The sequence below is a fragment of the Coregonus clupeaformis genome, chromosome 26, assembly GCF_020615455.1.
Source record: "Coregonus clupeaformis isolate EN_2021a chromosome 26, ASM2061545v1, whole genome shotgun sequence".
Taxonomy (NCBI): domain Eukaryota; kingdom Metazoa; phylum Chordata; class Actinopteri; order Salmoniformes; family Salmonidae; genus Coregonus; species Coregonus clupeaformis.
Genome location: NC_059217.1, coordinates 47,516,229 through 47,532,218, shown reverse-complemented (window position 1 = coordinate 47,532,218; position 15,990 = coordinate 47,516,229). Strand labels below are relative to the sequence as shown.

At 46.3% G+C, this 15,990-nt stretch overlaps 1 protein-coding gene and 1 non-coding gene across 4 annotated transcripts in view; one reads left to right on the top strand and one right to left on the bottom strand.

The window, feature by feature from the left end:
• The window catches only part of LOC121540767 (epidermal growth factor receptor kinase substrate 8-like protein 2), a 114,263-nt gene that overhangs the window by 28,479 nt on the left and 69,794 nt on the right, over positions 1-15,990 (top strand). For 2 of the 3 annotated variants that reach the window (XM_041849848.2, XM_041849847.2), the window contains exons 2-3: positions 10,973-11,039; positions 11,972-12,018. In XM_041849848.2, the coding sequence (XP_041705782.1) occupies positions 11,005-11,039; positions 11,972-12,018 (82 nt within the window). In that variant the 5' untranslated portion in view covers positions 10,973-11,004. Of the gene's footprint in view, positions 1-10,972; positions 11,040-11,728; positions 12,019-15,990 lie in introns of those variants that run through there. The other variant, XM_041849845.2, reaches the window with a different exon arrangement.
• Positions 13,945-14,017, bottom strand: trnaa-ugc. The gene has a single exon. It is a non-coding gene; the product is annotated as a tRNA-Ala (tRNA).

Sequence of the window (15,990 nt, the reverse complement as noted above, 5' to 3'; positions counted from 1 at the left end):
CACACCCTATTTCCTTTATAGTACAAAGGGTTCTGGTCAAAGGTAGTGCGCTATATAGGGAATGGTGCACAAAACATTAGGAACACCTTCATAATATTGAGTTGCACCCAGCAGTGTTGAAAAACCCAGCAGCGTTGCTGTTCTTGACACACTGAAGCCGGTGCGCCTGGTACCTACTACCATACCCCCGTTCAAAGGCACTTAAATATTTTGTCTTGCCCATTCACCCTCTGAATGGCACACACACACAATCCATGTCTCGATTGTCTCAAGGCTTAAAAGTCCTTCTTTAACCCATCTCCTCCCTTTCATCTACACTGATTGAAGTGGATTTAACAAGTGACATCATCAAGGGATCATAGCTTTCACCTGGATTCACCTGGTCAGTCTATGTCATGGAAATAATGTTTTGTCCACTCCAACGTATGTTGAAGGTGATGCATTGAGAGGAGATTAAGAACATTTGAGATGTGATTGAGAAGAGAACACTCTAACCTACATACAGGGACTGTAAATAGTAAAGCCCCCCCCCCACCCACACACGATGTAAGCGATATGAGCATATTGAAAATCACTATATAAACCAAGATCAATTATTACATTTAACGCAGGTTTATTTTAAAACTGAATCCTGATCATTGGAATACAACACATTGTGTGACATTAGACTTGGGACCTGGTTAGTGTAGCAGATCTTTGGTTGCGTCCCAAATGGACCCCTATTTCCCCTATGGGCTCTGATTTGAAAGTAGTGCACTATATAGGGAACAGGGTGCCATTTGGGATGTACGTTATTGTTCGTGTAATCTCCTATGGTATTATAATCTGTAGAGTGCGTTAATCGTCTTGGTGATCTGCATCTAGATAAGCTCCAGAGCCTCTCATGCCCCTTGTTGCTCCTCTGGCACTTTTTAATGGCTATTAATATCCTCACAGTCTGTGTCTTGTTGTCTTGATACAGACGGAAGCAGGCACTTAGAGAGATACATTCATGTCTCTGTTTCTCTGTTTCTCTTGCACTTTTAGTGGCTATTATTGTCAGCCTGTCGTTTACCTCAGCCTGTCGTTTACCTCAGCCTGTCGTTTACCTCAGCCTGTCGTTACCTCAGCCTCTTGTTACCTCAGCCTGTCGTTACCTCAGCCTCTTGTTACCTCAGCCTGTCGTTACCTCAGCCTCTTGTTACCTCAGCCTGTCGTTTACCTCAGCCTGTCGTTACCTCAGCCTCTTGTTACCTCAGCCTGTCGTTACCTCAGCCTGTCGTTACCTCAGCCTGTCGTTACCTCAGCCTGTCGTTACCTCGGCCTGTCGTTACCTCAGCCTCTTGTTACCTCAGCCTGTCGTTACCTCAGCCTCTTGTTACCTCAGCCTGTCGTTTACCTCAGCCTGTCGTTACCTCAGCCTCTTGTTACCTCAGCCTGTCGTTACCTCAACCTGTCGTTTACCTCAGCCTGTCGTTACCTCAGCATAGCCTGTGAGTTGCCTGACACAGAAAAATAAATAGGATGAGTCCCAAATGGCACCCTATTCCCTATATACCTTTTGACCAGGGCCCTTCTGCTAGGTAATACCTGTCTGAACCATATGTACACCCATAGCCACAAAGTATGTCAACCAGACAGGTAGACTGAGCCAGTACTCGACCAGTCAGTCAAGCAGGTAATAGTAGCAGCTAGTAACCAACTAGTGACATCAGACCCACCCTGGGCTCTCAGTTGTGATTAATAATACAAGCTAATAGAAGGAGATGCTTAGCTGCTTGGAGGAGAGGGGAGAAGGTAACTCGGGTAAAGGACGGTTAAGAAGTAAGTTAAGAGTCTTACTGTTGTTACCTCAGCCTGTCGTTACCTCAGCCTGTCGTTACCTCAGCCTGTCGTTACCTCAGCCTGTCGTTACCTCAGCCTGTCGTTACCTCAGCCTGTCGTTACCTCAGCCAGTTAAGAAGTAAGAGCCCTTTCCTTTTACTGCAGTTTCAAAACTGTCATTTCAAACTGTCACATTTTTTTTGTAAGGGAATAGCAAAGAAAACGTGTAAACTGCACGTTAACTCACCTTTCAGATCGCAAAAGTGAGCTCCCATGAAGCTATTAGCACTTCATTAAATGTGCAAGTCAGTTCAATTCATACACTGGCTCCTCTGGCTGGCATGTTTTTTATTTTGAGCTTGTCTTGTCTTATCTTATCTTACTAAAGTATGCTATTAGTCCTATTAGGATTATTTTTCCCTAGCTCCCTTCCTTCACCACATGCCATAGCTCAGTAATACAGCAGTACACTTGTGGTTGAATATATATGCGGGACACGACAGACAATTGAATAATGTTGAACTCACGAATTACCAAAAAAGGATTTACAACAATTAATTAATAAAATAAAAAATAAAAAACTGACTATTTAAGATTGAAATATGAAAAAGTAGTTTTTTGTGCAACAGGTGTGTCATGAACTTGTTGATTTCTATTTAATATACCCATATAGCAGTTACAGTGGGGAGAACAAGTATTTGATACACTGCCGATTTTGCAGGTTTTCCTACTTACAAAGCATGTAGAGGTCTGTAATCTTTATCATAGGTACACTTCAACTGTGAGAGACGGAATCTAAAACAAAAATCCAGAAAATCACATTGTATGATTTTTAAGTAATTAATTTGCATTTTATTGCATGACATAAGTATTTGATACATCAGAAAAGCAGAACTTAATATTTGGTACAGAAACCTTTGTTTGCAATTACAGAGATCATACGTTTCCTGTAGGTCTTGACCAGGTTTACACACACTGCAGCAGGGATTTTGGCCCACTCATCCATACAGAACTTCTCCAGATCCTTCAGGTTTCGGGGCTGTCGCTGGGCAATACAGACTTTCAGCTCCCTCAAAATATTTTCTATTGGGTTCAGGTCTGGAGACTGGCTAGGCCACTCCAGGACCTTGAGATGCTTCTTACGGAGCCACTCCTTAGTTGCCCTGGCTGTGTGTTTCGGGTCGTTGTCATGCTGGAAGACCCAGCCACGACCCATCTTCAATGCTCTTACTGAGGGAAGGAGGTTGTTGGCCAAGATCTCGCGATACATGGCCCCATCCATCCTCCCCTCAATACGGTGTAGTCGTCCTGTCCCCTTTGCAGAAAAGCATCCCCAAAGAATGTTGTTTCCACCTCCATGCTTCACGGTTGGGATGGTGTTCTTGGGGTTGTACTCATCCTTCTTCTTCCTCCAAACACGGCGAGTGGAGTTTAGACCAAAAAGCTATATTTTTGTCTCATCAGACCACATGACCTTCTCCCAATCCTCCTCTGGATCATCCAGATGGTCATTGGCAAACTTCAGACGGGCCTGGACATGCGCTGGCTTGAGCAGGGGGACCTTGCGTGCGCTGCAGGATTTTAATCCATGACGGCGTAGTGTGTTATTAATGGTTTTCTTTGAGACTGTGGTCCCAGCTCTCTTCAGGTCATTGACCAGGTCCTGCCGTGTAGTTCTGGGCTGATCCCTCACCTTCCTCATGATCATTGATGCCCCACGAGGTGAGATCTTGCATGGAGTCCCAGACCGAGGGTGATTGACCGTCATCTTGAACTTCTTCCATTTTCTAATAATTGCACCAACAGTTGTTGCCTTCTCACCAAGCTGCTTGCCTATTGTCCTGTAGCCCATCCCAGCCTTGTGCAAGTCTACAATTTTATCCCTGATGTCCTTACACCGCTCTCTGGTCTTGGCCATTGTGGAGAGGTTGGAGTCTGTTTGATTGAGTGTGTGGACAGGTGTCTTTTATACAGGTAACGAGTTCAAACAGGTACAGTTAATACAGGTAATGAGTGGAGAACAGGAGGGCTTCTTAAAGAAAAACGAACAGGTCTGTGAGAGCCGGAATTCTTACTGGTTGGTAGGTGATCAAATACAAAATGCAAATTAATTACTTAAAAATCATACAATGTGATTTTCTGGATTTTTGTTTTAGATTCCGTCTCTCACAGTTGAAGTGTACCTATGATAAAAATGACAGACCTCTACATGCTTTGGAAGTAGGAAAACCTGCAAAATCGGCAGTGTATCAAATACTTGTTCTCCCCACTGTATATACTGAAATACATGAGTATAGGCTAATAACATCAACACACAAACAATACAATACAGGTGGTTCTGCCAGTCACTTTCCCTCCGCAGGCAGCCAGAGGTGCAAATGCAAATAGTCCGGGTAGCCATGATTAGCTGTTCAGGAGTCTTATGGCTTGGGGGTAGAAGCTGTTGAGAAGCCTTTTTGGACCTAGACTTGTCGCTCCGGTACCGCTTGCCGTGAGGTAGCAGAGAGAACAGTCTATGACTAGGGTGGTTGGAGTCTTTGACAATTTTTAGGGCCTTCCTCTGACACCGCCTGGTATAGAGGTCCTGGATGGCAGGAAGCTTGGCCCCAGTGATGTTCTGGGCCGTACTCACTACCCTCTGTAGTGCCTTGCGGTCGAAGGCCAAGCAGTTGCCATACCAGGCGGTGATGCAACCAGTCAGGATGCTCTCGATGGTGCAGCTGTATAACATTTTGAGGATCTGAGGACCCCATGCCAAATCTTTTCAGTCTCCTGAGGGGCAATAGGCCTAGATCCTGAAGAACAGGAGCAGAGTAAAAGGGAAAGAGACAGAGGCATAGAACGATGCAGAAAGAAAACGCACAGGTTACAGGTAGATCCAAGCCAGGATGAATTGTCCCCATATTGCTTCCACCTATCCAACCCTCTCAGGTCTACACAAATGTAAGGGCTAGGGGTTGATCTGGGATTCAGGGATAAGTCCTCTCTCTTCGCCTCCTTTAAAAAACAGATTGGAGGAGAATACCTGTGGTTCCTCGCCTGTAAGGGCTGAAAGACTGTATTATTCATAGGTTGCTGGTTCGGTTTGGGCGTGTTCGCCTCCGTGCGTCAGTCAGAACGCATTGATGGCAAGGCACAGTGAACGGGTTGACTTGTAGATGACTTGGAGGAATAGCAGTATATAACAGGCTGAGTATGCACAGGGCTATGGGTTGATCACTAGGAAGGCTACTGCCTGTACCACTGATCCATAAGGTTTCTCTAGGAGAGAGCTGAGTAGAAAGTGCCATTAATATCAGGATAACAGACATAGAAATACAATGACATTATATGACACCAGTTAGAATATAAACTATAAAGGCATCAGTATAACAGGTTACTACAGTGGTTCCCAAACTGTGGGGCGAGGGTATGACCGCGACACATCGTCCACTAATAAATGACTGGTATGACCGCGACACGTCATCCACTAACAAATAACTGGTATGACCGCGACACGTCGTCCACTAACAAATAACTGGTATGACCGCGACACATTCTCCACTAACAAATAACTGGTATGACCGCGACACGTCATCCACTAACAAATAACTGGTATGACCGCGACACGTCATCCACTAACAAATAACTGGTATGACTTGGAGGAAGTTGTTTGACAGAGGGCCACACCATGGCAGCCTGGTATGGTAACTGGTATGACCGGGAGGAAGTTGTTTGACAGAGGGCCACACCATGGCAGCCTGGTATGGTAACTGGTATGACCGGGAGGAAGTTGTTTGACAGAGGGCCACACCATGGCAGCCTGGTATGGTAACTGGTATGACTGGGAGGAAGTTGTTTGACAGAGGGCCACTCCATGGCAGCCTGGTATGGTAACTGGTATGACTGGGAGGAAGTTGTTTGACAGAGGGCCACGCCATGGCAGCCTGGTATGGTAACTGGTATGACTGGGAGGAAGCTGTTTGACAGAGGGCCACACAATGGCAGCCTGGTATGGTAACTGGTATGACTGGGAGGAAGTTGTTTGACAGAGGGCCACACCATGGCAGCCTGGTATGGTAACTGGTATGACCGGGAGGAAGTTGTTTGACAGAGGGCCACACCATGGCAGCCTGGTATGGTAACTGGTATGACTGGGAGGAAGTTGTTTGACAGAGGGCCACACCATGGAAGCCTGGTATGGTAACTGGTATGACTGGGAGGAAGTTGTTTGACAGAGGGCCACACCATGGCAGCCTGGTATGGAACAAGACAAATAATTCAGCGAGAAATCAATTCATTTACACACATACATTGGTATTCAATATGTTATTGCTAAAATAACCTCACTGCAACACAGGGTTTCCTGTGCTCTGCTAATACAGGTCCTTCCCCTTATGCATTTCCCTGAATAGGCCTCTAGTCTGAAACCAGCCTCCTCTAATGGTAGACCCAGGTACAATCTGATCACTCATGATGACCAGAAGATTGATTCATGGAGTTCACCTTTTCCCCATAATATTTTACAGCTGATATAGCACTGTATTTCCAATGTATTTCATTACGTAGCCCCTGCAGAATTTGGAATGTTCTAGCAATGGTCCTGGCAATTGACGCTAACAGCTGATGGAATCCCATTGTGACGCAGGGTGTGTGGGGGGGACTTTTTGGCAGGGGGACACTATTTGGCATGACACCCCCTCACTGCTACCAATACAGCGCCAACACCTGTCTGTCTGACTCTTAACACCAACCTGTTTAGTACACTACCCTACCTCACTAGCTCTGTCCTGGCACCAACCTGTTTAGTACACTACCCTACCTCACTATCTCTGCCCTGTCTCTACTAACACCAACCTGTTTAGTACACTACCCTACCTCACTAGCTCTGCCCTGTCCCTACTAACACCAACCTGTTTAGTACACTACCCTACCTCACTATCTCTGCCCTGTCTCTACTAACACCAACCTGTTTAGTACACTACCCTACCTCACTATCTCTGCCCTGTCTCTACTAACACCAACCTGTTTAGTACACTACCCTACCTCACTATCTCTGCCCTGTCTCTACTAACACCAACCTGTTTAGTACACTACCCTACCTCACTAGCTCTGTCCTGGCACCAACCTGTTTAGTACACTACCCTACCTCACTAGCTCTGCCCTGTCTCTACTAACACCAACCTGTTTAGTACACTACCCTACCTCACTAGCTCTGCCCTGTCTCTACTAACACCAACCTGTTTAGTACACTACCCTACCTCACTAGCTCTGCCCTGTCTCTACTAACACCAACCTGTTTAGTACACTACCCTACCTCACTATCTCTGTCCTGTCTCTGCTAACACCAACCAATTCTTTGGGGCATGGAAATGTTGCTCAAATGGTATCAAGGGACCTAACTTGTTCCAGGAAAACATTCCCCACACCAATTCACCACCGCCACCAGCCTGTACCGTTGACAGCAGGCAGGATGGGGCCATGAACTCATGCTGCTTACGCCAAATCCTGACTCTGCCATCAGCATGAAGCAACAGGAACTGGGAATCGTTGGACCAGGCGATGTTTTTCCACTCCTCAGTTGTCCAGTGCTGGTGATGGCGTGCCCACTGGAGCCGCTTCTTCTTGTTTTTAGTGGAAAGGAGTGGTCCTCTGCTGCAATAGCGCATTCGCGACAAGGGCCGACGAGTTGTGAGTTTCCGAGATGCCGTTCTGCACACCACTGCTGTACTGCGCCGTTATTTGCCTGTTTGTGGCCCGACCGGTTAGCTTGCATGATTCTTGCCATTTTCCTTCAACTTCTCATCAACAAGCCGTTGTCCGCCACAGGACTGCTTCTCATCAACAAGCCGTTGTCCGCCACAGGACTGCTTCTCATCAACAAGCCGTTGTCCGCCACAGGACTGCTTCTCATCAACAAGCCGTTGTCCGCCACAGGACTGCTTCTCATCAACAAGCCGTTGTCCCCCACAGGACTGCTTCTCATCAACAAGCCGTTGTCCGCCACAGGACTGCTTCTCATCAACAAGCCGTTGTCCGCCACAGGACTGCTTCTCATCAACAAGCCGTTGTCCGCCACAGGACTGCTTCTCATCAACAAGCCTGTCGCCACAGACTGCAGCCGTTGTCCGCACAGGACTGCTTCTCATCAACAAGCCGTTGTCCGCCACAGGACTGCTTCTCATCAACAAGCCGTTGTCCGCCACAGGACTGCTTCTCATCAACAAGCCGTTGTCCGCCACAGGACTGCTTCTCATCAACAAGCCGTTGTCCGCCACAGGACTGCTTCTCATCAACAAGCCGTTGTCCGCCACAGGACTGCTTCTCATCAACAAGCCGTTGTCCGCCACAGGACTGCTTCTCATCAACAGGCCGTTGTCCGCCACAGGACTGCTTCTCATCAACAAGCCGTTGTCCGCCACAGGACTGCTTCTCATCAACAAGCCGTTGTCCGCCACAGGACTACTTCTCATCAACAAGCCGTTGTCCGCCACAGGACTGCTTCTCATCAACAAGCCGTTGTCCGCCACAGGACTGCCGCTGACTGGATGTTTTTCTTATTTGTCACACCGTTCTCTGTAAAACCCCTAGACACTGTGATGCGTGAAATTCCCAGGATGCATTTCTGAGATTCTGGAACCGACGCGGCTGGCACCGATGACAACACCACGCATCAAAGTCACTTAACTCGTTTTGCCCATTCTAACATTAAATCGAACAGTAACTGAATGCCTCGATGCCTGTCTGCCTGCTTTATATAGCAAGCCACAGCCACGGGACTCAGTGTCTGTAGGAGCGAACCATTTTCGTTAACGGGGAGGGGGGGGGTCTGTCTGACCCACCAACAGTACTCTGACCCATCCACCAACAGCAACTACAAGCTGTTTAGTAGACTATCTCCACATTGTGACTGAAACGGTAGCCCTGTTTCTACCTCCTAGCCAACTTTGCAGTAGTTTTTTCGGTGTGTTATTTCCTACATTATTTGCTCAGAATGTTTCTTGTTTTGTTACCTACAGACGAAAAATAACTTTGGGATATTAGATCGGCGGTCACTCACCAGAAATATGATCCGGATTTCGACTTCCCTGACCTGGATCCTTTGTTTAAACTTCCCGAGGCAGCTCTATTCATCCCGGGGGGCTGCACCACCAAAACGCTGACGCCAGAGAAGAGGGAGAAGTGGGGATCCAATCAGACACGGGCGGCGTGCATACCATCCACCGCTTCCGAGTACATTACTCGTTCAGTCCTTGGACAATAAACTAGATGAGCTCAGGGCGAGGATCTCCTTCTAGAGAGACATCAGGGACTGTAACATACTCTATTGTCCCCATCCATTCAGCCAGTGGGGTTCTCATTCCATCGTACGGACAGGAAGAAAGAACTCTCCGGGAAAATGAAAGATGTACAGGAACTCAAATAATTTTGTTTTCCCAATCTGGAATTCCCTCACCCTCAAAGGCATTACCTCCCGAGATAATTTTCTACGGTCATCGTCACTGCATATCTCCTCCTCCCCACCTATAGGCAGAAACTTAAGACTACAGGGAGGAGTTAGAGAGCCCTGGCGGAGTGGTGCCAAGAAGATGGTCAAAAGCTTCAAGTTCCTCATCGTGCACATCACTAACAACCGGATAAGTTCCCTCCACACAGACAGCGTGGCGAAGAAGAAATTCGGCTTGGCCAATAAGACCCTCACAAACTTCAACAGATGCACCATCGAGAGCATTCTGTTTCGCTGTATCACCGCCTGTTACGGCAACTGCACCGCCCACAACCGCAGTGCTCTCCAGAGGGTGGTGTGGTCAGCCCAACGCATCACCGAGGGGGCACACTGCCTGCCCTCCAGGACATCTACAGCACCCGGTGTCACAGGAAGGCCAAGAAGATCATCAAGGACCTCAGCCACCCGAGCCACGGCCTGTTCACCCTGCTACCATCTAGAAGGCGGAGACAGTACAGGTGCATCAAAGCTGGGACTGAGAGACTGATAAACAGCTTCTATCTCAAGGCCATCAGATTGCTAAACAGTCACCACTAGCCGGCCTCCGCCCAGTACCCTGCCCTGAACTTTACTTTCTGTTACTAGCCGGCTACCACCTGGTACTCTACCCTGCCCCATAGAGACTGCTGCCCTGTTTACATAGAGTCATTGAACACTGGTCACTTTAATAATGTTTACCCACTTTATATGTATAGACTATATTCTAGTCATGGCTCATCCTATATAACTACTGTACAGTAGTTAGTCATATACTGTCCATACTGTCTATAAAGTTTTCATACCCATTTACATTTTACATTTTAGTCATTTAGCAGACGCTCTTATCCAGAGCGACTTACAGTTAGTGAGTGCATACATTTTTTTCTTCCATACCCCTTGACTTATTCCACATTTTGTTGTGTTACAGCCTGAATTCATCATGAATTAAAAAAATATATATAATCTCACCCATCTACATACAATACCCCATACTTTTATTTGTACACATTTACCAAGCAGTGCCCTTCTTCGCGAGGCATTGAAAAACCTCTGTGGTCTTTGTGGTTGAATCTGTGCTTGAAATTCACTACTCGATTGAGGGACCTTAAAGATAATTATATACCCACACGGGTACAGAGATGAGGTAGTCATTCAAAAATCATGTTAACCACCATTATTGCATACAGTGTGCACATTTGTACTCCTGAACTTATTTAGGCCATAACAAAGGGGTTGAATACTTATCGACTCAAAGACATTTCATCTTTCTACATTTCTATTAATACATTTTTTTTTTTTTATCAACAAACAAACAAAAATGAAGGGGTGTGAATACTTTCTGAAGGCACTATACAGTACATTTATATTCCGAACTCTGAACATTGCTCATTCTGATATTTCTTAATTTCTTTCTTTTTGGATTATGTGCGTATTGTTATTGTATTGCTAGGTATTGTTGGAGCTAGAAAACACAAGTATATCACTACACCTGAGATAACATCTGCAAATCTGGGTACGCGACTAATAAACTTTGATTTGATTCTGCCAATGTTTATGCGAGAAGACATTGAGGTTGTGTAACCAATGTCGTTTGTCATAGACGTCGTCTATATATATATATATATATATATATATATATATAATGTATCGAATTTCTCTGGTTGGTTTAGAAACAAACATGACGTCATTTCTCTCTCCTCTCAGCCTCCCTTCTTCTCTGGTGGATGTCTTAGACCATGAGTATCCTGGGACCGCCGATGAGGCAGGCCAAGTGAGTGACACACACACAAACATCAATTTTCCATCTTTTAACAGATGCCCGTCCCCTTTCCTAGACACATAGTTAAACACAGTGAGATAAAATCACTAACCTAGTATATGTCAGACTGGGTGTGGGTCAGGGACTCCTGGAGGACAGAGAACCTCTGTTTCTGTCTCTGTTTCATGTTTACTTTCCCTGGATTCCTGGCTCCAGCTTTCCTCCCTCCCTCTCTCTCTCTCTCTCTCTCTCTCTCTCTCTCTCTCTCTCTCTCTCTCTCTTTCTCTACCCATGCCCCACGCCTCCTCTCTCTCTCTCTCTCTCTCTACCCGTGCCCCACGCCTCCTCTCTCTCTCTCTCTCTCTCTCTCTCTCTCTCTCTCTCTCTCTCTCTCTCTCTCTCTCTCTCTCTCTCTCTCTCTCTCTCTCTCTCTCTCTCTCTCTCTCTCTCTACCCGTGCCCCACGCCTCCCTCTCTCTCTCTCTCTCTCTCTCTCTCTCTACCCGTGCCCCCACGCCTCCTCTCTCTCTCTCTCTCTACCCGTGCCCCACGCCTCCTCTCTCTCTCTCTCTCTCTCTCACCCGTGCCCCACGCCTCCTCTCTCTCTCTCTCTCTCTCTCTACCCGTGCCCCACGCCTCCTCCCCCCTCTCTCTCTCCCCCCGTTCTCCATGCCGCTTCTCTGTCTCTCTCTCTCTCTCTGGGGCCATATGTTCAGAATCTCAGGGCTAATCTCTTCCAGTCCTGTCCAGTCTGCTAGCTAGGAAACTCTTACTCACTATATCACACTGCCCTGTGTGTGTGTGTAGTGAGACTGATTAGTGTTTGTAGTACATTGTGACATTTTGGAGGAGTTTGAGAGAAAAAAGATTAGGAGAAGCGATGAAGGGGAGACAACGTAACCCTGGTAACCCCTCCTCTTCCTCCTGCTCTTCCTCTCTCTGCAGTGGGCTGGCCAGATCTGACAGCAAGATGAGTGCCAAGGCTCTATACGGTAAGAAATGGACGGGAGACACGGACACAAGGGATGGGGTTTACTACTGACTGTGTGTGTGTGTGTGTGTGTGAGAACTGGAATGTTATACAATATAAGTATTTTCATATACTCGCTCTTCAACATGTTATCTACCTGTAGCCTCTTAGCAGTACTATGTTATGAGTCATTATATACACTTTGCACACCTGGTCATTGCATACCAACATTAAAATACCTGGCAAGGGATTGGTTTAAAAATACAGCCCCTTTTATATGTATTGTCTTATGAAGTATTTATTGGATTATTGTCCTGTTTTAATTCCCCTTAACCCTTTGGTCAATTTAAAGGATCTATCCAGCATAGTAATTGAGTCAAATCAGAACAATGGTCAATTTGACTGACAGGAAGCCCTGCTTATCAGGGGGAGTGAACCAGAGTAGAGCAGACCTGGGTTCAAATACTACTTGAAATCTTTTGTAGTGCTTAATTTAGCCTGCCTGGAGTGTCATGCGTGTGGGGTTCGTACATTTGGGACATTTCTGTTTTGTACCAGGCAAGTTTAATAAGCACAGATAGAGTACTTGATGATTTTAAATGATTTAAAATAGTATTTGAACCCAGGTCTGGTGAGCAGAGTGGTGTTATGTTCTGCTCAGAGACATGGTAGATCAGCGTTGGTCCTGGGGACCCCAGCATGCTCATAGACATGGTAGATCAGCGTTGGTCCTGGGGACCCCAGCATGCTGATAGACATGGTAGATCAGCGTTGGTCCTGGGGACCCCAGCATGCTGATAGACATGGTAGATCAGCGTTGGTCCTGGGGACCCCAGCATGCTCATAGACATGGTAGATCAGCGTTGGTCCTGGGGACCCCAGCATGCTCATAGACATGGTAGATCAGCGTTGGTCCTGGGGACCCCAGCATGCTCATAGACATGGTAGATCAGCGTTGGTCCTGGGGACCCCAACATTTTGGTTTTAGCCCTAGCACTACATAGCCGATTCAAACAACCAACTCATCATAAAGCTTTGATTATTTGAATCAGCTGTGTAGTGCTAGAACAAAAACCAAAACGTGTACCCTTTGGGGTCCCCGGGACCGAGTTTGGGAATCGCTGTGGTAGATACTGACACATACAGTACAGGAGTGACTGGGGAGATAGAGCTGCCTGCGGGGGATAGTGACAGAGGGGGAGATAGAGCTGCCTGCGGGGGATAGTGACAGAGGGGGGAGATAGAGCTGCCTGCGGGGATAGTGACAGAGGGGGAGATAGAGCTGCCTGCGGGGGATAGTGACAGAGGGGGAGATAGAGCTGCCTGCGGGGGATAGTGACAGAGGGGGAGATAGAGCTGCCTGCGGGGGATAGTGACAGAGGGGGAGATAGAGCTGCCTGCGGGGGATAGTGACAGAGAGTGTGTCGGTTAAACTGAACTATTCATAAGAGTTGTTTGCTTTTTGATGGAAGGTTTTTGATAGAGGGCGATAAGATCAGAGTCGTTCTTGGGCCTCGATGTTGGAGCGTAAGATTTTTAGTGTACCCTGCAATTACATCTACGTCCCTGTGACTAATGAACTCAATCTAATCTGTCCAATCTAATGCGAGGCATGGGTTGGCGTCTCTGTGGGTGTGGAGCGGTGTCTCTGTGGGTGTGGAGCGGTGTCTCTGTGGTGTGGTATCTCTGTGGTTGTGGTGTCGTGAGGCGTGCTGGGAGTGTGTGTGTGTCTTTCCTGCACCTGTCTGTCTGTGTGTGTGTGTGTGTGTGTGTGTGTGTGTGTGTGTGTGTGTGTGTGTGTGTGTGTGTGTGTGTGTGTGTGTGTGTGTGTGTGTACTTGTATGTGAACGTGCACATCTATGCTTGTGTATTTTACATTTTAGTCATTTATCAGACGCTCTTATCCAGAGCGACTTACAGTTAGTGAGTGCATACATTTTTCATACTGCCCCCCCCGTGGGAATCGAACCCACAACCCTGGCGTTGCAAGCGCCATGCTCTACCAACTGAGCTACAGGGGGGGGGGCCTAGTGTATCTCTGTTTTATATGAGTGTTTCCTCCTTGTTGATGTCTGACAGAGGCAGGCAGGGTCCTTGTTGATGTCTGACAGAGGCAGGCAGGGTCCTTGTTGATGTCTGACAGAGGCAGGCAGGGTCCTTGTTGATGTCTGACAGAGGCAGGCAGGGTCCTTGTTGATGTCTGACAGAGGCAGGCAGGGTCCTTGTTGATGTCTGACAGAGGCAGGCAGGGTCCTTGTTGATGTCTGACAGAGGCAGGCAGGGTCCTTGTTGATGATCACTAGCTCACAATCTTTATTCATTACTATGTCACATTTAGTGATGTGTGGGTTAACACTTTAACTGTCCCTTCTTGATTTCACCTTCAATTCCAATTGCTTACAACTCAAATAAGAACTTCCAATAGCTTATTATGTTTATTGTGGAAATAACAGAGCTCTACCAGGCTGTTGAGAGGTCAGAAGAAGGTCATACCAGCAATACCATATTACAATGACAATTAGCATATCATTTTTACTCATTTGACCAATATTACAAAAATTAATTCAGGACTGCTTCAATGGCATTATTAAATAAGGACTGATGTCAGATTTTTACAAAGTATGGTAATTTTGTATGTCCAAACATGAATATTAAATAGCATTGAAATGAATTCATTTTCAGGTGGTGTATAGTGCAATGTCCCTCAAAATGGTTCTTAAATTTCAAATGATCCAGGTTCTTTCGCCAAGTTCAGACTACATGATGAAATAATACACTATATAGACAAAAGTATGTGGACACCCCTTCAAATTAGTGGATACAGCTATTTCAGCCACACCCATTGCTGACAGGTGTATAAAATGTAGCACACCGCCATGCAATCTCCATAGACAAACATTGACAGGAGAATGGCCTGTACTGAAGAGCTCTGTGACTTTCAATTTGGCACCGTCATAGGATGCCACCTTTCCAACAAGTCAGTTTGTCAAAATTTCTGCCCTGCTAGAGCTGCCCCGGTCAACTGTAAGTGCTGTTATTGTGAAGTGGAAACGTCTAGGAGCAACAACGGCTCAGCCGCGAAGTGGTAGGCCACACAAGCTCACAGAACGGGACCGATGATGAAGTGATTAATCACGCTTCACCGTCTGGCAGTCCGACGGACGAATCTGGGTTTGGCGGATGCCAGGAGCACTCTACATGCCCGAATGCATAGTGCCAACTGTAAAGTTTGGTGGAGGAGGAATAATGGTCTGGGGCTGTTTTTCATGGTTCGGGCTAGGCCCCTTAGTTCTAGTGAAGGGAAATCTTAACGCTACAGCATACAATGACATTCTAGACGATTCTGTGCTTCCACCTTGCACTAATAAAAATAACCTAAGTATGTCTACCTCTGCTAAACTTCCCAGTAAAGCAAGAAAAAGAATCAAGCATCCCAGAAAAGTGTTAAAAATAGCCCACGTTAACATATGTCCCTTAAGAAACCAGGTTCATGAAATCAATAATTTGCTAGTTACAGATTCTGATAATCTCACTTAGATAATACCTTTGATGATACAGTGGTAGCAATACAAGGTTATAACATTTACAGAAAATACAGAAATGCCAACGGGCGGTGTTGCGGTCTATATTCAGAACCACATTCCTGTAAAGCTTAGAGAGGATCTCATGTTAAATACTGTTGAAGTAATATGGCTACAGGTTCATCTGCCTCACCTAAAGCCCATTCTGGTGGGAAGCTGCTATAGACCACCAAGTGCTAACAGTTAGGATATGGATAACATGTGTGAAATGCTTGATAATATATGTGATATCAATAGAGGTATACTTGCTGGGTGATTTAAATATTGACTGGCTTTCATCAGGCTGCCCACTCAAGAGAACGCTTCAAACTGGTTCAGGTTATCAATCAACCTACCAGGGTAGTTACAAACAGTACAGGAATGAAATCATCAACATGTATTGATCATATATTTACTAATGCTGCAGAAATGTG